The sequence below is a fragment of the Trematosphaeria pertusa genome, assembly GCF_010094035.1.
Source record: "Trematosphaeria pertusa strain CBS 122368 unplaced genomic scaffold BU26scaffold_41, whole genome shotgun sequence".
NCBI lineage: Eukaryota > Fungi > Ascomycota > Dothideomycetes > Pleosporales > Trematosphaeriaceae > Trematosphaeria > Trematosphaeria pertusa.
In genome coordinates, this window is record NW_022987252.1 from 1 (window position 1) to 18408 (window position 18408).

The 18408-nt window shown below is 51.2% G+C and overlaps 10 protein-coding genes and 1 non-coding gene across 11 annotated transcripts; 6 read left to right on the top strand and 5 right to left on the bottom strand.

The window, feature by feature from the left end:
* Positions 1-1364: 1364 nt before the first annotated feature.
* BU26DRAFT_512433 (polysaccharide lyase family 3 protein) lies at positions 1365-2231 on the top strand (the record flags this gene model as incomplete). The annotated part of the gene is made up of 4 exons (XM_033827377.1): positions 1365-1566; positions 1611-1786; positions 1840-1938; positions 2007-2231. 4 exons carry the CDS (start codon positions 1365-1367, stop codon positions 2229-2231), a joined length of 702 nt encoding a protein of 233 aa, XP_033675184.1.
* Positions 2232-3535: 1304 nt separating this feature from the next.
* On the bottom strand, positions 3536-4705 carry BU26DRAFT_498295 (uncharacterized protein; the record flags this gene model as incomplete). The annotated part of the gene is made up of 3 exons (XM_033826333.1): positions 4573-4705; positions 4058-4521; positions 3536-4008 (listed from the first exon to the last, which is right to left on the bottom strand). Exons 1-3 carry the CDS (start codon positions 4626-4628, stop codon positions 3536-3538), a joined length of 993 nt encoding a protein of 330 aa, XP_033675185.1. The 5' UTR covers positions 4629-4705.
* Positions 4706-4771: 66 nt separating this feature from the next.
* Positions 4772-5305, bottom strand: BU26DRAFT_386877 (uncharacterized protein; the record flags this gene model as incomplete). The annotated part of the gene is made up of 2 exons (XM_033822652.1): positions 4772-4968; positions 5029-5305. Coding segments are annotated over 2 exons (474 nt in total), but the record flags the coding sequence as incomplete, so codon positions are not given.
* Positions 5306-5551: 246 nt separating this feature from the next.
* Positions 5552-6032, bottom strand: BU26DRAFT_402753 (uncharacterized protein; the record flags this gene model as incomplete). Its single annotated transcript, XM_033822820.1, has 3 exons — positions 5552-5750; positions 5803-5912; positions 5970-6032. Coding segments are annotated over 3 exons (372 nt in total), but the record flags the coding sequence as incomplete, so codon positions are not given.
* A 363-nt stretch (positions 6033-6395) lies between these two features.
* BU26DRAFT_591296 (cytochrome P450) lies at positions 6396-8197 on the bottom strand (the record flags this gene model as incomplete). The annotated part of the gene is made up of 4 exons (XM_033834794.1): positions 7783-8197; positions 7172-7728; positions 6819-7107; positions 6396-6761 (listed from the first exon to the last, which is right to left on the bottom strand). Exons 1-4 carry the CDS (start codon positions 8179-8181, stop codon positions 6396-6398), a joined length of 1611 nt encoding a protein of 536 aa, XP_033675188.1. The 5' UTR covers positions 8182-8197.
* Positions 8198-8774: 577 nt separating this feature from the next.
* On the top strand, positions 8775-10401 carry BU26DRAFT_591299 (MFS general substrate transporter; the record flags this gene model as incomplete). Its single annotated transcript, XM_033834795.1, has 4 exons — positions 8775-8921; positions 8974-9468; positions 9522-10195; positions 10251-10401. The coding sequence occupies 4 exons, from the start codon at positions 8775-8777 to the stop codon at positions 10399-10401; spliced, it is 1467 nt and encodes a 488-aa protein (XP_033675189.1).
* Positions 10402-10674: 273 nt separating this feature from the next.
* BU26DRAFT_512436 (uncharacterized protein) lies at positions 10675-12089 on the top strand (the record flags this gene model as incomplete). The annotated part of the gene is made up of 3 exons (XM_033827378.1): positions 10675-10680; positions 10820-11026; positions 11472-12089. 3 exons carry the CDS (start codon positions 10675-10677, stop codon positions 12087-12089), a joined length of 831 nt encoding a protein of 276 aa, XP_033675190.1.
* A 1037-nt stretch (positions 12090-13126) lies between these two features.
* On the top strand, positions 13127-13207 carry BU26DRAFT_t71. Its single transcript has one exon. It is a non-coding gene; the product is annotated as a tRNA-His (tRNA).
* A 170-nt stretch (positions 13208-13377) lies between these two features.
* BU26DRAFT_611825 (uncharacterized protein) lies at positions 13378-14925 on the top strand. The gene is made up of 2 exons (XM_033836093.1): positions 13378-13493; positions 13546-14925. Exons 1-2 carry the CDS (start codon positions 13397-13399, stop codon positions 14829-14831), a joined length of 1383 nt encoding a protein of 460 aa, XP_033675191.1. The 5' UTR covers positions 13378-13396; the 3' UTR covers positions 14832-14925.
* Positions 14926-15595: 670 nt separating this feature from the next.
* On the top strand, positions 15596-16383 carry BU26DRAFT_536014 (TPR-like protein; the record flags this gene model as incomplete). The annotated part of the gene is made up of 2 exons (XM_033831322.1): positions 15596-16260; positions 16311-16383. The coding sequence occupies 2 exons, from the start codon at positions 15596-15598 to the stop codon at positions 16381-16383; spliced, it is 738 nt and encodes a 245-aa protein (XP_033675192.1).
* Positions 16384-16707: 324 nt separating this feature from the next.
* BU26DRAFT_536015 (uncharacterized protein) lies at positions 16708-17363 on the bottom strand (the record flags this gene model as incomplete). Its single annotated transcript, XM_033831323.1, has 2 exons — positions 16708-17266; positions 17350-17363. 2 exons carry the CDS (start codon positions 17361-17363, stop codon positions 16708-16710), a joined length of 573 nt encoding a protein of 190 aa, XP_033675193.1.
* Between the last annotated feature and the right edge of the window lie 1045 nt (positions 17364-18408).

An 18408-nucleotide genomic window follows, 5' to 3' on the forward strand; every position in this document is an offset into this window, starting at 1 on the left:
TATATACTATAAGTTTTATATATTATTATAGAGATATAATAGTACTAACTAGAAGTAAACTAGATTTTTCTTAAAAGTTAGTTAAATATGTATAGCTTCTTATTTACGTAATATATCTTAGTGTAACTTTAATAGTAGGTATATATAGTATAGTTCTATCTATATTAAAAATTTTATAGAAAGATATTAAGGTTTCGCTTAGTTATTTAAGAAAAACGGGCTGATTTTCGTTGATTTTCGTTGCCAAGAAATCGTGGGGCGTTCGATGATATGGGGCGTTCGATGATAAAGTACGTTATCTTATTTAGATCAACTAGTGCTACTAAAAATAATGCCAGCTCTGCGCTCGGCTCCTCCGTGCAGTTAAGCGCCACTGCGATGAACTAAATCTTCAAAATCGTTAGGGAGCGCTGAGCGTTGGAAATAGGAAGCGAGGGACCTCAAATTCTCCAGTTGTATTCTGATTTAGGTCAAGTCCCTTCAATTACCCGCCACGGGAGTTCCGAAACGGGCTGCGAGGGCGGAGGCACCAGAGACACCTAGGAGAGCTCCGAGCCCTCGCCTAGCAGACGTCGTTTTCCCTGCGCCGAACTTACGAAACAACGTTACGGTGATACACGTGGGCAAAGAAAGAAGCTAGTTTACTTGCGATAAGTGGTGGAACATACAGATCCTTGAATGGTCTTTCTGCATACATACCGCAAACTTTCCGATCAAGCACCGGGTATACCATTGATAGCAAATACAGCTTTTTTAATCCACGAATGGGACCTCTAACCTGAGAACAGGGGCCAACGGAGTTTTTGTATGCGGTATCCGAGGATAGCCATGTAATACACTTGGTTTTGCGGGGAAGTACTTGGCTTAGAACATCACCGTGTTTCAGAAAAGCCGAAGGGCAGCACAATGCCTGAATTTCTTAGAGCGTATTTACCTTCTTTTCGTTATCATGTGTTTTTCAATCCATTATTCAAACCATTAAAGAGCACGACTCCCCATGAGAGTTCCTTATCTAAATCATAGCTGTGTCCAATACTGAATCGTTTGTATCAAGGAATCACGCAAGGCCTTCTATTACTGGATGAAGATCACGGACTTACACAGGACAAGAAGATAAGACAAGCCTTCGCCCAGCAACAACTAATTGAATCTGGAAGAACTTCATATCCGCAATGGAGGGTTGTAATAATAGAGGACTGCATTTTTTCCGCGCCTCATCGGTCACCCTTCTTGGCCTTGGACAAGACCTATGGCTCTATAAGATGGCTCATAGACGGTCATCCATTAGGACTTTGCGCAATCTCCCAGACGGGCTCATTACCAGCTAATCGTTTGCGGGCCCTTTCGCTCTCACCGTCACCGCAATGTTCTTCGCATCAATCCTTGCTTTGGCCGCCGGTCTACCTTCCGCCCTCGCTTGTTTGGGTTACGAGGGAGGCCTTCCCGTTGCGACCGGTACAACTACAGTCAGCGCTCCTATTGAGGTCGCCGCTGGGCAAGTCTACGATGGTGGATGGAGGAAGTTCCAACGCACAGGATATACCTGCAAAAACCAAGAGGAGGGCGGTAAGACCCCACATCTATCTCATTCTGACTCTCGATTGCATTAGGGACTGACAAGCCTCCGGTTACAGGCAGCGCAGACACCATGTTCATTCTCCGCAAAGGCGCAACACTGAGGAACGTCATCATTGGTCAGAACCAGGGTGAGGGTGTTTACTGCTACGGAGGATGCAATTTGGAGTTTGTCTGGTTTGAAGATGTTTGTGAGGATGCTATTTCGATTGTAAGTGCACCTTATCTTGGTAATAAAGTTCGATAACTAATAGCTTGATACAGAGAGATGATGGCCCCAACGACCAAACCTGGATCGTCGGCGGAGGAGCCTATCACGCTTCCGATAAGATCATCCAACACAACGGTTGCGGAAAAGTCAATGTCCGTCTTCCCACCCCTCCTTCCCATCCCTGTTTTCTCTTTTCTTACAAAGCTCACGCATAACACAGGTAATCAACTTCTACGCCGAAGATTACGGAAAGGTCTACAGAGCCTGCGGTACTTGCACTGCTTGCAAGCGTACTGTATACCTAGAGGGCGTCACTGCTCGGGATGGTGGTGAGGTTGCCGGAATCAATATAGGAGATTCGGCGACACTGAAGAATATTTGTACGGATGCGAAGACGCCGTGTCAGTTGTATAGTGCGCCGGGTGTGAAGGCTGGCGCTTGCTAGAGGAGTGATTGCTGCTTTGGAGGTTGACTTGAAACTCAACTTTTTCTTTCGGAGATTGAGCTAAGAATATAGGTTGGCACGTTGACAGCAAGGAAATGACTAATGATAACGTACATCCACTCGTAACGGAACGTCATCCTCTTCTTCTGCACCTGAAATGTACCAACGTGACTCAATAGGATTATGGATACTATTTTACTATAGATCAGCTAATAGTAGGAGATAATGTCAGATGCAAACTAGAAAATTACAACAGTTGGGGCTTGGTGTCGGAGGTTCTGTTCGCGGTGACTATTCGCTACTTCAGCTATTCCCCCTGTCTAATAATGAAATTCGGCATGTCTTAAGGTTTCGGAGGTATAGGACGAAAGATTAATCAAGAAAGTCACTATCACGAGGCTTTCGCGACACACCGTGCTCAGAAGCTAGGATCCCGAGAGTTTCGCAGAAGGGAACTTGGCATGTGATTAGGCATGGCTCTGTCATGACGTATTGCAAAGAAGCGCTATGCTCGATCCGATTCCTTCGCACCTACGCGTCTTGTTCTATTTTTAATGCACATCATCTAGTAGAGCGTGGTCTGTCCCCTTTATCAGTACCACCACAGCAAGTAGCCATGGAACCAGCCACCCAGGCGCTGGCGCAAGAACTCCCTCCAAATGTTCGTAGAACCTACAGCGCCCTATCCGAACGCACTGTCGTTGCATCCGCTCCTATCATGCCTTGTCATATCCGTCGAGCCCGCCGCCATGTCTTTTAGTCAACCAGCGCGACTCTCTCGAAACAGGGATGGAATTTGCTGACTTACCGCTCTTTAGCTGATGCTAGTGCAAACAGAAAATTATCTTGACTTGTATTACTAAGCATAGCAAGAGTAGTAATACTACGTAGAAGATTCTAGAGGTGTTTTTCCGATAATATAAATACTTGTTGCTCCTCGGACCCGCCTATGAAATAGAGATTATAAAGTAAATATATAATAAGATAAAAAGTGTATAAGAGGCCTATGCTGTATGAATTTTAAGAAGCATAGTACGACCTGAAGAATGCCCTAAGCAGACTACGTCTTTATTGACTGTAGAGCAAGTCGGTCGATATTCAGAAGGAAGCCATAGCAACCGCTATTGATCTGAAGAGATTTACTGGTCTTGTACGAAGATACGAGACGGCTGCGCTCCTTGCAATGAGGGCAGTAGCGTAGTAGGAGAACGCAGAGGAATATCTCCTCGTTGATCTATAAGCGCAGTTATAATTTTAAGCTTTATTTTAGTTCTAAGTAATATTTACAAGATACTACTTTAAATCTATGAGGTAAAATTAGCTATACTAATATCTGTATCTAAGAAACTAAGCTGACTGGATTGAAATAAGAAGTTATCTGCAGACTCTGTAATAAGCTGGGAGTAAAAACCATCAAGTGGGACCGACGAAATAGGTCCCATAATTGCTGTGTCCGCGGAAGCCGGCAGGGTCGTATGCGTGCATGGTACTATGGATGCAAGGTTATGTAAGTCCAAACCGGAAGTTGTGGACGCTGAGAATTCAAATTCTCGGGGCGAAGGCGTACCTAGAGTATCGAACACTTGCAAGAACCGTCGCAAGCAATGTCTTCCCTTGCGACTCATCAAGCTAGATCTTTCGACCATTTCGAGCGTCCGCAAGCCTAGTTCCAACGCATTTCGAACCTCCGATGAGTCGATTACTTGCTGGAGCGGCATTGAGTCATCTCGATAACAAGCCAGCAGTATACCAAAGAGATGGAGGTTGACTGTGAACACTGCAACCTGTCAGTGACGAGACAAGCGGGGTCGGGACCAAGCACTTACTGTTGTAGTTACAAAACCACCAGGTTGCATTGTGGTCGATGAAGCTCAGGTCGTACTCAGCTACATAGTGGATGACGCGGTCGAGTTTCCTTGCAGCGGCGAAATGTTGCTTGATAGCGAGGGTGACTTCGTCCATCAGAGGGTGAAATGCACCCTGGCCTGGATGACGCTCGGCGAGTAAGCCCGTTAGAACAGGACTATTGATGAGCAGTGCGGTGCTATAATACTGGATAGAAAGAAGCACTCGGAAGCGATTCGCATCGTATGAAGCGGGAGACCAGCTGTCCAGTTCGGGACCTGAAAGGACCGAAAAAGCCTGTGGGCAAGTCCTAAGCCATTTTTCGAGGTCGCATATAAGACGTAGTCTTGCGACTACCGCATCTTGCATGGAAAAGCTCTTCGGGGGACCCAGGTTGCGGTCATATAACACTTCGACGACCGTGGACCTAATCTTGTGCAATGATCTTGACAGGTATCAGATATATATATATACTCTTCAGGGAGATTATACTAACATGAGAAGGTTATAATAAACCAAGCTATCACTGTGATTCCTGCTGCAGGCCGGCATTGACTCCGTGCTAGGCGGATGGTTCAACGGCGGGTCTACTCGGACGTAATCGGGCGGAACAAGGCAAGGGCGTCCTAAAGCGATGCTTAGATAGCTATTATCTCTTGGTTACTAATTCTGCAAAGGGAGGACGGGAGGAAACCCCACCTGTCCTGGATTATTACGCCAAACCAGAGCCGTTTGAGGAGCTCACGTTTCTGCATCCCATGCTCGTCGTATGGCGCCGGTGAGTGCAATCCAAGCTGAAGTGCGGCTTTTACAGCAACTGCATGGTATGTCCAGCTTGCGATGGAACGTTGGGTGTTTTGTTGAAAGCAGCATAACAGGAGAAGTGCTTGCACTGGAGCAGGTCAGTCACCAATAGTATGAGTAGCTAAGTAGATGGTTGTCAGGCCCATACCGAGCTCCAGACTCGATCCGCGAAGGGTAAGCTCGTCGAGAATTAATAGGGTACGGCGATAGAACACCTCGGCATTCGTAGAGCGTAGTGTGAAGGCAGCATGAGCGCAAATGATGTTCAAGAGTGCTCTTCCTGGCTTCGAACTTTGCCAGATCGCCCTCTGTCCCAACTGAGTGCCGTCGTGTAGTAGAAAAGATTTGTCCACGTAAGGGAGGACTATGCCAACGGTAGCAAAGAACTGATTGACTAGCCCCAGCAGGTCCTGATCGCTTGGCAGGGCATACGGGTCTACCGACTTGGGGCGGCCGTCAGTTTGCCGAGGAGGAGATTGTGGGAGAGCGCTTGGGGACGATAGCGAAGGATGGATGAAGTGTTCGCGCGCAGAGCTCTCAGCGGAATGCTGCTGCGACTGGAATATTAGTGGCACCCGAAATGCAAATGCCGACGACAGTGCCCGGAATAGCGCATGGTTTGAAGTGGGGCCTTGATATGGTGAGTAAGGAGCCGCTCTCAACGCCAGTCTTCCGGTCTCACCAAAATAGCCAATATCCCTTTGCGGTACTTCGTCAAAAGCATTGGTGGCAAGGGCATCGACGGAAGTCTCGTCATCCATTGTCACCGCCTCGGTTGGGTTGGGAGATGGTTCGGCTACGGCTTCTGCCGTCGTTGGACTCAATCTTGCCTCTAGTTCCTTCACCCTTTGGGTGAGCTGTACATATGTGCTGTTAATTCCGTGAGCAGGGCCCTTGAGCTGATTGCATAAGTGGGTTGTACGGCTGGCCATCTTTTCTCTTGCCATTCTTTTCCGGAGATTGCAGGTCTTCGTAACAGCAAGGCAGATTGAGCTCCAAACAAGTAGAACAGCCAGGTCGGATGCCATCACACTGCGCATCTGTGAGTAAGTAGAGCCCTTTGCAATATGGTAAAGGTGGTGAAGCTACCCTGGACTTTCTCTGTCGACAAGAAGTGCATGCAAGAGATACCCTCCTGCGTCTGGGTATTCGGCCGTCAGGCCGTGTCCTTAATGAAGGTGAACGATAGTCGACATGATCATTCTCCATTGCAGGGTTGCTGACTGAGTGGAAAGTAATTTGGAGCACCTTCTCTCTTGCGAAGAGAGAGTAGAGCTACCAACGTCAACTCTTACCCCGCACACGTGTGCTACCCCGCATCTATGTGGCACGTTTCGAGATCGCCACGTGACTTCCAAGGTTATCTTCAACTTTATACTATCCAAATGTAGCGTGCACTGGGTACGCAAGCAACGCAACTCCTTCCGAGGCCAGCATCGGGATGTAATCTGTGGAGTATATAATTCTGCATTAACTGAATTGAGCTGACAGACGCAAAACTGCGCTTCACTCTAGTCAACCAGTGGTTCTCTTCTTCGCTCTCACCATTAAGGGATGTTGCAAGTCGCTGATGCCTACGCTGACTAGCTCAGGCAACTGTTTCCCAGTCCTGTTCCCTTTCTCAACGTCTGCCACCCCACCACTCGCCCCCGCCAACTCAAACTCAAACTCTCTCAACAAAGTGCTCGACAACTTGTATATATTGGTTTGGGCAACGGTTTTCCCAATGCACTGTCTGCCGCCCAAGCCGAAATGCATCAAGTATCTCGCCCGCGCGGCAGTCTCGGGTTTGTCCCATCGGCTTGGATCGAATGTATTGTGGTCTTCTCCCCACACAGCTGGATTGTGATGGAACGCGTGGTTGCATACTGCAATGGAAGTCTGCGAGCTCGTCAGCGAACTTGGCATGTGGCACAATGGTGCACCTGTTGCTCTTACTCCCTGCGGAATATGTCTCCCTCCTATCACGACGCCTGCTGGGTCCAACACCCGACGAGCCAACGGCATAGTGAAGACTGGTGTAATGCGGAAGTTCTCCTTGATGCATTGCCGCAGATAAGGCAGTGATGCCTCCACCTCCGTTATGGAATACGCTGACCGTTCGTTGCCCAGGGGTGCAAGTTGGGCATCAACCTCAGCTTTGCATTTCGCCATGATCTCAGGTGCGTGTAATAGGTGATAGAAGAGCAGCGACGTTGTAGCACTCGTTGTGTGCGTACCCGCAATGCTTCAGCAGTAGTAAGCCATCCGTACGCGACATCGGCCATAAATCGTCGTCGGCAAGCACTTACATGAATCCAAACGCTTCCGTCTCTAGATCCGCCTGCGTCAATCGTTCGCCAGTATCGGGATGCTCGGCGAGGATCAAGCTTGTAAGGATGTCTTTCCTTTGAGATGCAACAACACTTCCATCATCTTTGACATCCTGAAGGGCCGCAACACGCCTCTGGACGCACGACGCCGCCAATGCAGCACAAGCCGCTCTGCCTTCGAATAGTCGCTGTAAACCTCGTATTGGCAATCTTGGAAGCCACCGTTTGAGCCTAAACGTCATGGCGGGCCATGCGCCTGTTGCTGCCGCGAGCAAGCTGTGCTCGACAACCGGCGGAACGAGAGCTTCGTCGTCAGCAATCTGGACGCCAAACGACTGGCTAAAGGCCAATTCGCCGAGGATGTCAATGACGTAGAAATGCAGGAGCTTCTTAAGGTCGAAGACTTCATCACGATCGCAATATCCGGACAACTTGTTCTTGAGGATCTGTATGTTTTCGTCCAAGTAATGCTCCATCTTCTTCACGTAGGTGATAGAGAAGCTGTGAGACATATGCCGCCTTCGAACGGAATGCATCTGTAAGATGTGTTAGCGCAAGACCGCAGGCGATAAGACGTGCTCTTGACTTACAGACTCGTCTCGCATGCCAAAGACGTTAGGATGCGCCGCACCATAAGCATCGTAGAACTCCGTCTTGGGGAACATTCTCCCGCCCTTCTGATAGAGAACCGGAATGGCATCCTCGGCTGTGGTGCTGAGCTTGTCCGGACCATACCGCACAAACTGGCCGTATTTCTCGTGTAAAGCGGTCAAGTAGTACGGCTGCTTCAGCGAGAGGAATTCAGCCACTTGCCATAAGTCTGTGATGGACGCAAGAAAAGGGCCGGGGTATTCAGCCAAGGGATGGAAGAAACGTTGATAAACAATATAGACAAAGGTGTACGAGACGAAGCAGACAGAGACGACAAGAACCGCCGCAGAAACTGCGGACCTTGGGGATTGAATCAGTTCAAAGATGAACGAGCTCATCTTGTGTCTGGCTAGGTATAGAAGCAGAGATTTGCTCATGTCAGGAACTCGGCAGGGCAGCAGGCAGAGGGCATGGACCCTTTCATATTCCCGTTGAGCTCTTCATTCCTCGGTGAGAACTGCAGGACCATCCGCTTCAGGAGCCTTCCGCAAATCGGAAATGGTGGCTCGCCGGGGGTCTTCGAGACATCGGGAAGAGCGCGGAGCCTGAATGTGTATGTACGGATACCAGATCTGCATCCGGCGGATTCTGTGCTTGGGAAAGGTCGATCCGATTCGAAGAGACTTGACTAGTGGCTTAGCAGGCGGCATCGCCGGATAGGTGGAACCCGATTGGCCATGGCCGCGAAATCGCCAATCGATTGGTTGGAACATCCTCAGCAAGATATTATTTAGTCAAATGCAACGCGCATGCTGCATGCAAAATCGCAAACACATGGACTTGCTAGAGAGCTCCTACACTGATCAAGCTGGGCCACATTCCAAATCCTGAGACGCAAAGACGCCATGACCGCATCCCACCTCCATGACGATGAAAAAGCTCAAGCTCAGCAATCTGAGCTCATGGTATTTCACTGGCGATGAAAAGGAAAATGTCTCTCGCTAAGCCTCTACAGCCCAGCACTGGTCATATCTCTGAAGAACATCGTCAATACCTCTTGGACAAGCATTCGGCCGTAGACCTCGACCCTCTTCCAGATATGAACGATGCAGATCCCCACAATTGGCCATTGCGCAAGGTCAGTCGTTGTTCGAATATTGGAGACCCAGCTAAGTTTAACGTTGATTCAGAAAGTTATCAATCTCCTGATTGTTGCGTTCCATGGTCTCATGGGTACCTTCACAGCGGCGGCTATCCAGTCTGCATTTGTAGACATTGCAGAGGACTTACACGTTAGCGTGGTAAGAACGAGCTACTTGACCTCTCTTGTTATTGCTATCCTTGGTGTTGCGCCTCTTTTCTGGAAGCCGCTCTCCGACCGCTTTGGAAGACGACCTGTTTTCCTTATCTCATTGGTTGGGAGCTTTGTAGGCAACGTTGGCTGTGCAGAAAGCCACCAATACGCCACGATGGCCCTCTGTCGGGCTATCACTGCATTTTTTATTTGCCCTGCTGCCGCCCTTGGAAGCGCTGTTGTCGCGGAATGTTTCTTCAAACATCAGAGAGCACGTTACCTGGGAATCTGGACGGTTTTGGTCACCATTGGAGTACCAACCGCGCCTTTTATCTTTGGCTTTGTTGCTTTGAGGGTTGGTTACCGTTGGATCTATTGGACGCTCGCCATCGTAAGTTTCCTGACTCTTAACAGCGGACATCCGCAGGCTAATATAGCTTTAAGACCAACGCTATTCAACTCATTCTTTACATCTTCCTAGGTCCAGAAACTCGGTATATCAAGGGTCAAGGATCTCTTCCGGGCCCTAAGTCATCTGGCTACGGCGGCTTGTTCCGTTTCCGACGCATCGACCCGGCCCCGTTGACGCCTCTCGACTTTATTCGACCCCTGGGTCTCGCTGCTCGCCTCTGTGTGCTTATACCGGCAGCAGCTTACGCCATGGTCTTCCTTTTCGCTTCTATTCTGATCGCCATCGAGATCCCGCAAATCTTCCCGGAGCAATTCCATTTCAACACGCAACAAGTCGGACTGCAAAACCTCAGCATCATTATCGGTTCTCTCCTTGGCGAACAAATCGGGGGGTACATGTCCGATATGTGGATGAGGCGCCAAAAGCATACTAAGTCTTTCGGCGCCGAGTTCCGGCTCTGGCTAAGTTACTTGGGATACGCCCTTGCCATCGGCGGCACGGCCATGTTTCTCGTTTGTGTGAACAACGCCGGCGAGCATTGGAACATCGCCCCGCTTATTGGAGCAGCGATTGCTGCTGGGGGAAATCAGATCGTTACTACAGTCCTAACCACCTACTCAATCGATTGTTACCCTCAAGAGGCGGCGGCGATTGGTACTTTTATCAACTTTGTTCGTCAAGTGTGGGGATTCATTGGACCTTTCTGGTAAGATTGAATGAACGATGCATCACACATCTTACGTTTTCTGACGATATTGCAGGTTTCATCACATGATTGGCAGTGTGGGGCTGGATGGCAGCGCCGGTGTCACTGCGGCGCTTGTAGTCGGAGTCAGCGTGTTGCCCACAGTAGTGTTGCAATGGAAAGGGGTTTCATGGCGCAAAGTCACTACGACGCACTGCAGTGAGTGAGCGCGGCTGGTGGAGTAACGACGATGCGGTGGTGCCAGGATAGGAGGACCGAGAGAGCCGTACACAGCCAGCAAATAATCACGCCGGGACAATAAAGGGGGGGTTCTGATTCCTCCGTGGCAATCGAGCAACAAAAAGACGGCTTTAGGATTAAGACAAATCACTTAGAAAGATGTAAAGCTAAACAAGTCAAGATGTTTAAGTAGGAGACCGCAGGATTCGACCTCTGCACTTAAGCCACCTAAAATCGCAGCCACAGCACCTGCCATCACGATGTCCGTGCGAAGACGCGAGGCGCACCCTTTAGGCAGCTATTTGTGCTTGCTCTAAGAGGGTAACAGCAAGATTCTAGACTCTGCAGCATAGCTAACGTTTGTCCACCACACTCGCCAACGTCGACTTAATCTACATCAATCAGAGCGATGACTCCGAAAAGAACGAGCAGGTCCCGCGGATGGGATCTATCTACTCGGGAGCCAGAGGCGTCCTCATCTGGCTTGGACTTAGGAGACAGGAGACCGACCAGCTTGCCAGCATTCTCCACACCTTAGGGAAGATCCTGTGGATTCGCTACTCTATTCTCCAGCCGGATGTCCTTCGGCCGAAGATTGCCCTTGGCGGATTTGTACGACCCCAGACAGAGAAGCTGAGATTCTGGGGCGTCTCGAAGCCGCCATGGAAGCAGGCAACAAGGTAGCTCGTGCTCATTAGCCCCCGTCGGCGACAGCCTAAGTCTTTATGCATTGTTTCCTGTCTTCAATCCTGGCAAGCGACTGGTGGTACCGCGTCTGGATAATTCAGGAATTCGCAATGCCTAAGAAATGCCATTTCCAAACCGGCTTACGCAGGATCGACTCCGAAGAACCAGCGGCGCTTGTATTCGTCACTGGCTAACTTCGCCTAGTGTGTCGAGGTTCCGAACTCATATGGGGTCTAGACACTGATAAAGAGGCTCTCTGGCGAACCGTTATGGATCCTCGGCTCGAAATCCCCTCGCTCTCAGCCAGTGCCGTGAACGGTGGCGTACGAAACACGACAGGACTATGAGCTTCTTTAAAATCCTCGTCTAGATATACTGCCGGGTACAGACGAAGGCGCCTGGTTGCAAGGACGATAGGGATAGGATCTTCGCCCTTAGAGGCCTCCCCGAAGCGGACTACAACAGACATGGACTCATGGTCGCCTGTCACAAGCAATGCTATCAAGTATATATTGAGTTTGCGGAGCGGCTAATACAAGCCGGTCGCCTGGACGTCCTCTCATTATGCCAGTTCCCGAACGTCAGGCCGACTCCGACCGGTTGCCCTTCGCCGAGAATTCCGGAGTATCTCTGCGACAGTTGGAAATTGCCGCCTTGGACCCCTGATTGGTCTACCCGAATTACTGCTCCCAACGATTGGTTTATGCTACATGGAAACTCACTCTTCTCTGCATCAGCGGGAAGCTCCCCCAAGTGCTCATTCAACGCAGCTACTGATCCGAACAATCCACAGTGTCGTGCATCGGCAACACTGACCGGTGTTCTGGTGGACGAAATCGTTGACGTCAGATTGGTCTATGCTCGAGGCACTGCTCGCAAGCGGCTGGAAAACGATTTTCTATTCGGCACCCGATTTAGGGAGAGACAGCAATTGTGCAAAGCGTCGCGAACTTGGCCACGACACCTACTCACCTTCGCAGCTTCGTGAAGCTGCCTGGAAAATCCGATATGGAGCCATGAAATCGCTCCTGGAGTCCCGACTCAGCGTTCGACGAAGCTCAGCGAAGGCCGCTGCAAGGCATGCCTCAATATTTTTAAGCTCTCGGAAGCCTTTCTGAACGCCGTGAACGTGTCTCCGGGTACAACATCCCCCGGCAGACCTTGGCGTTACATCAAGATCCGGGATTACAGAGCTGCGATGAACTTCTACTGGACTAGGTTTCGAATGGCGAGAACGGCCAAGCAAGAAGTAGATAGTGTCCCTATCAAAGAACCAAGAGGTCCCAATTTGTATATCACTTCTATGACATCGGGTCGTCCGGCAAGACTCTTCCTCACCAAGCGCGGATACATTGGATTCGGGCCGAGCGGTGTTCAACCTGGAAACATGGCGTGTATACTTCTCGGTGCTAGTATACCGCATATTCTTCGACTACAAGGGAACGGCGAATCTGGCTATGTATTTGTTAGCGGGTATATAAGGCGTTATAACTAAAAGAGTAAAAGGATTGGATCCTTTTGCTCCTGAAAGTATTGGTTGGGGAGGCGTATGTGCATAGGGTCATGGGTGGGGAACTGATTAAGGAGAGGCTAGAGTACGTCGACATCGAACTGTTTTGAGCGAAATTCGTGCTAAGTACAGCATGAGTTCCGCCAGGCGGTGAGGAGACGGGTATTTAGTCTCTTGTTCTGAAGGTTCCAACGACTGACCGTAGCACTTATGCATTGGAAAAAGGAGTCTACCGCATCATCTCAACGAATGTTGCTTAGTTCGATGAGCGGCGGAAGTAAACTTCAACAGCTTGTTCCTTGTTGGGGGGCGAGAATATCTGATCAAGTCCAGAGTATACGCGAACAGTCCCACTCCGTAATCATTAGTTGTTCTGCTCTGTGACTATAACTGTCACTCAAGCAGGTTAGCTCCACAAGATTGCACAATTATTTGTTTCTCCCTATACATTAATTTCCGTAGAAAATTTGCTTGTTACGTATAGGTCTGCTAAATCTTGAAATGTTCCAATCAAAGGTGTGATAGTGTAATGGTATCACAACACGTTGTGGCCGTAAAAAGCCGTGTTAATCTGAGTTCGATCCTCAGTCACGCCAATCGAACTCTCCAAACTTTTTGCAAAATTTCCAGGCCTTGGGGGCGTGGGGACCATTTATGTTCTCCAAGAGCGAAAGTTCGGAGTTGATAGGGAGCGGCCCGACTCCGCTCCGAACAACTTCCGCGGTCCCTCAAACTTTTTGGTCGCGCATCCATCAACCCAACCTCGACCACGGCCACTCTTCATCATGGCCGAACAGGACGCGAAGGCGTCACCGACCGGTGGGCCATCAAGTGGTCCTGCAAAGCCCCCTAAACCTCCGAATCCAATATGGAGGATGATGGGTTCGTCGCTCCCTTCTTTTTTCGCCTGCAACTCGAAAGCTGACCATCACAGGCCTGCCCAACTTCCGCTGGAAGCTTCCGTCGCGCAATTGGATGATATTCCTCACGATCACCGGCTCATGGACTGCCGCCGTCATGTACGACCGCCGCGAGAAGAAACGCATACAAAGGAAATGGGCCAAGCTGGTGGAGCACATTGCGCAGGAATCTATGGACGAACGACAGCTGCCCCGGAAGCTCACCGTATACGTGTCTGCACCGCCGGCAGACGGATTGGTACCTGCGCGCGACCACTTCCACGAGTACGTAAAGCCAATACTGGTTGCGGCAGCGCTGGACTGGGATGCGGTCGAGGGGAGGAGAGAGGGTGATGTGAGGGCTGGATTGGCTGAGAGGATACGCAAGCTGAGGAAGAAGAAAGGGGAGCCGGCCAACGAACCCTTGGAAGTAGAATTGGAGGAAATTCTAGAAGAGACTAGGAACCGGGCAGGAGTTAGAGAGTGGGACGGACCCGGCGGGGATATTGTCATTGGAAGGCATGCATGGAAAGAGTATGTGAGAGGCTTGCACGAAGGGTGGCTAGGGCCATTGGATCCTCCCGCATCGGCAGTGGAGGAGTCCATTGCACCCACATCAACTCCAACCGAAGCTCCGGTTGAGACCTCAACACTCTCACAACTATCCGCAACCGACAATGCGTCTCCGACCGCGGCCACTGAAGTTCCCAAACCAGAAGAAGTCGAGAAGCCCAAAGAGGAGGAGAACAAGCCGAAGAAGAAGAAACAACCGCCGCCATTCAATACCCCGGCCGACTACCGAGATTCTGCCCTTTCCCCGAGCTGCCCTCGCGCTCTCGGCCCTTCGGCCGCAATACCCTTCCCACACCTTCTTGGCTTCCTCAACTTCCCAATTCGCATGTACCGCTTCCTCAACAGGAGGAAGGTGGCAGATGACATCGGGCGACAGACAGCAGCTGCTGTGCTCGGCGCATACAGACCCTATCATGCGCCGGCCGAGTCGGGGCCTAGCTTCAGCGATGAGGACGTTGACGAGAGCTCTAAGTGGGAGCAGCAGCGGCTGTTACAGCACGAGGAACCCGATTGGCACAAGACAGTGCGAGAGCGCAAACACGACAGGAAGGAGAGGGTTTGGTTAGATGAAATGGTCATCGATCCCCGAATTGGCGAGCGCATGCGCAGGTTTGAGCTGGATTCTGAAGCGGAGGAGAGAGCGAACCGATGGGCAAGCGAGAAGGGAGAGTTGTGGTTCAAGTCACTGTGGCCGAAGAGGGAGGAAAGGAAGAAGCCGTGGGAGGGATTGAATGACGATGTGGACTGAACTGGCGGTTAAGATACCAATCTCGGCTTCGATCGTGTGTTATATAGTTTCGGATCCTGTAAGAGTATGTAGCATAGAGCCATTAGCATAGTAGTGGCATACGACCATATCTCTTTCTCCCCCAGATCACGTGCGATCCCTTGGCGGGCGATCCTGCCCCGCTATGACCGAAGCTTCCAGTCCCCTTCACAGATTGGCCTCCATACCTCACTCTTACACGTTTGAGCTACCTGTGATCGCCGCGCTACAATTTTCACTCAATTTTGTTCTCCTCCTTCCTTCAGCACCATCATCTGAATCTACTGGCTCGCTCCTCCAGAAACACTTCCTTGCCGTTATGGTGAGCCTCAACCGCACCATTTTCAGCATATCTGTGCTCTAACCAGCTGCAGGCATCCCCCCAATCCAAGAAGCGCCTTGCGCTCGCAATCCTCGACTTCCTCCAAACCTCGCAGGCCGACGGCTCAGTAGCGCCCGAAGATGCCGAACAGCTCGAAGTCGCCGCGAACTGCATCTCCGAGGCTTTTAAGGTGGACCCGGCCGACGAGACCGCAATGAAGGATGCACTAGGTGGCCAGAATCTGCTTGCCATATATAATGTGTATGAGAAGCTCAAGGGAAAGACTACCGCTTCGACAGAGGGTCCGTCGTCCGCATCGGAAGCACGACCAGCTACGCCGCAGACGCCTGCGGCGAGTGCACCAGGGCCTGGAGGACCCAATAAGGATGAGGGAGAGAGGCTGAAGGGGCTTGGAAACGAGGCGATGAAGAAGAAAGACTATGAATCGGCAATCAAGCACTACACCGCTGCGCTGGACCTCATCCCGCTCAACCCCATCTACCTCTCTAACCGCGCGGCCGCCTACTCTGGCATAGGCAAGCATAGCGAGGCGAAGGGAGACGCCGAGATGGCAGTCGCGGCGGACCCGAAGTACTCCAAGGCATGGTCACGCCTCGGTCTCGCCAAGTTCGTTCTAGGTGACGCGAAGGGCGCTATGGAGGCGTACAAGGCTGGCATGGATGCCGAAGGCGGTGGCTCGGAGGTCATGCGCAAGGGATACGAGACGGCGAAGAAGAAGTATGAAGAGGAGGGCGGCGATGTTGGTGCTCCGGATGCGGATCGGGGCATGCCTGGTGGTGGTGCAGCGGGTGCCGGAGGTATGCCAGACCTTTCGTCGCTGGCCGGGATGTTGGGCGGAGGTGGTGGAGGCGGCGGTGGCATGCCCGATCTTGCAGGTCTCATGAACAACCCGATGATGAGACAGATGGCGCAGAACCTCATGAGCAACCCGGACATGCTGAACAACATCATGAGCAACCCACGGATAGCGCAGATGGCGGAGCAGTTTGGCCGTGGCGGCGGCGCTGGTGGTGGTGGTGGTGGACCGAATCTGTCGGAGATGATGAACGACCCTAGCATTGCGGAGATGTAAGTGGGATGCCTCTACCGTCTAAAGGATATTGACTGATGTCACCTAGGGCACGAAGCTTCATGGGTGGCGGTGGTGCTGGGCGAGGAGCACCAGGAGCACCAGGAGGAGGGTCTTCGTAGGCCGCTGAAGAGTGCCCGTAGCGGTGATGAAGGTGGAACGTTGGAGAGCATCTTTAACACTGTCGGGTGGACGGAAATAATGATACCACACTTCATGCTCAAGCTCCACCTGACCTGGGCGCCAACGCGGCATGCGTCATCATAATTTTGGTCCTCTTGGGCCTTCTCAAGCGCTCAAAGGGGCGCGTCTGCTAGGCTCTCGCCGTAGAATGCCTCCCTGCTCATGGTATCCCTTATCCACGCCCGTTTGAATCAGTCCTTGCAAGCATCAGACCCTCGCCGCATCAAGTCTCGTCAACCCATACCCAATCCAACCATGTTCCATCACCCCAGATTCAACGCCCAAAGCCCATCCCCTAAATAATGCCCTGCCTCACAAGCCTGCCCCTTCTTCACCTTCTTCATCTCCGCCGTCCCCGCCTTCAGCACCCCCACCATACACGCATTCTCCTTCCCCTCGGCCTCAATCACCACCACCGTCCCGGGCTCCAAATCCTCTCTCCCATACCGTCCCTCCGCATCCTCCGGATCGCCTGGCAGCCGGCCCCCCGCGCTCGTCAGCCCCGGCGTCATCAGCGTCGCCCCGCTCAGCACGAACCGGATCGCGCCCCGATCGATCCGCAGCCGCGCGAAGCACCCCGGATACCGGTGCACCAGTGCTAGGTGCGGCATCAGCGCGTCGTCCATGTGCTGGAAGAACAGCGGCGTTGTCCCCAGCGTGTACAGCGAGACGCGGTCGGGGAGTTTGATTAGGTCGAGCTGCTCTTTTTTCGGCAGGATGTCTTCGATGTACGGCGTTAGGAGCGGGTACGTGTCTAGGATCTTGGTGCGGATGCCGCGTTGGGCCGACGATTTTACTTTGGTTTTCGCGCCCGGGGTGATGCTGTTGTGGGTGGGGATGTGTTAGTTCGTGAGTGAGTTGGCGGGGATGGATTAGGGGAGAGGGGGAAGGGGAGGGGAACGGACTCTTTTTTGAACATTTTGAAGGCGGAGGTTGTCGATTTAGGGGGGTCGGGGTTGAATGGAGGGAGAGCGAGAGCGCGGAGAAGACGTCGTGGTGTTGAAAATGTGCCCCCCAGTTTGGATTCGAGTTGCGCGTTTGGAAGGAGGGGCAGCGCAGTAGTATGGGAGGCGGGAGCTAGGGCGGGCTAAACGAGCCACTGTGGCGCTCTCCGGTATCTTTTTGCTACTTCGCGCTCTCCTTTCAACCTCGGAATCTTTCAGAGTTTGCAGTACGTAGCTCCATGTTCCTGAGCACTCGTTCTTCCGCTCAGCTAAGCAGCTACTTTGGGCTCAGAGAGATCATATTCCCTCTTTGGAACAGTACAAGTTGACGGATTTCTCTCGATACCTCCCACACCCGTTTTGTAACGGAAAAATCATTCCAACGCTCTCCTTCGGCGGATATGTGTACTGAGGGCAGGGCAAGTCGGCGTGTTAGCGAGAGAAGAATTCCCTTCTAAATATCTAGTTCAGCACAAGGATCACCTAACGTGGTTGACCGACTGTTTGCTTTAGGAGAAGGATTCGTTGAATTTCCTAATTTTTTCTTCCTCCTATTATTGCTCGTCTCTAATGGTTCTTATTCTACAGACCGCTTGTGGGATTTCCCTGCCGAAGGCGTATGGGCCTCGTAATCCTCAGTGGCGTCGTTACGCCTATGAACTATCCCTTATCGGGTTAAGTCAACCTGCAAAAAATCGCATCCCGAGCCTCCACCTTTCCACGCTCCCCGAGTAAAGCACTTGAAGGCGCACCGTCAACACTCGATAATGCTCCGAAGCACATCAAGGACCCCAGTTCAGTTAGCTATTTAGCGCTAGGGGAACTCTTGCTTAAAGTCGCTTAGCACGTTCCGGACCAGTACTGTATTTCCCTACTCAACGCACAGACCCCACTTAACGCACACTTTTTAGCATCTCTTACCCCCCTCTAAAATAAGAACTATAATAGATAAATAAATAAAATTTTAGTATATTATTTATATACTACTAGTAACTCTATATTAGCTTAGAAATTTTAAAA

What these genes read in the sequence shown, in the direction of transcription:
- BU26DRAFT_611825 (XM_033836093.1), top strand. Translation starts at nt 13,397, where the DNA reads ATGGCCGAACAGGACGCGAAGGCGTCACCGACCGGTGGGCCATCAAGT. An exon ending in TCCAATATGGAGGATGATGG is followed by an intron (nt 13,494 to 13,545) that starts GTTCGTCGCTCC and finishes TGACCATCACAG; the next exon opens with GCCTGCCCAACTTCCGCTGG.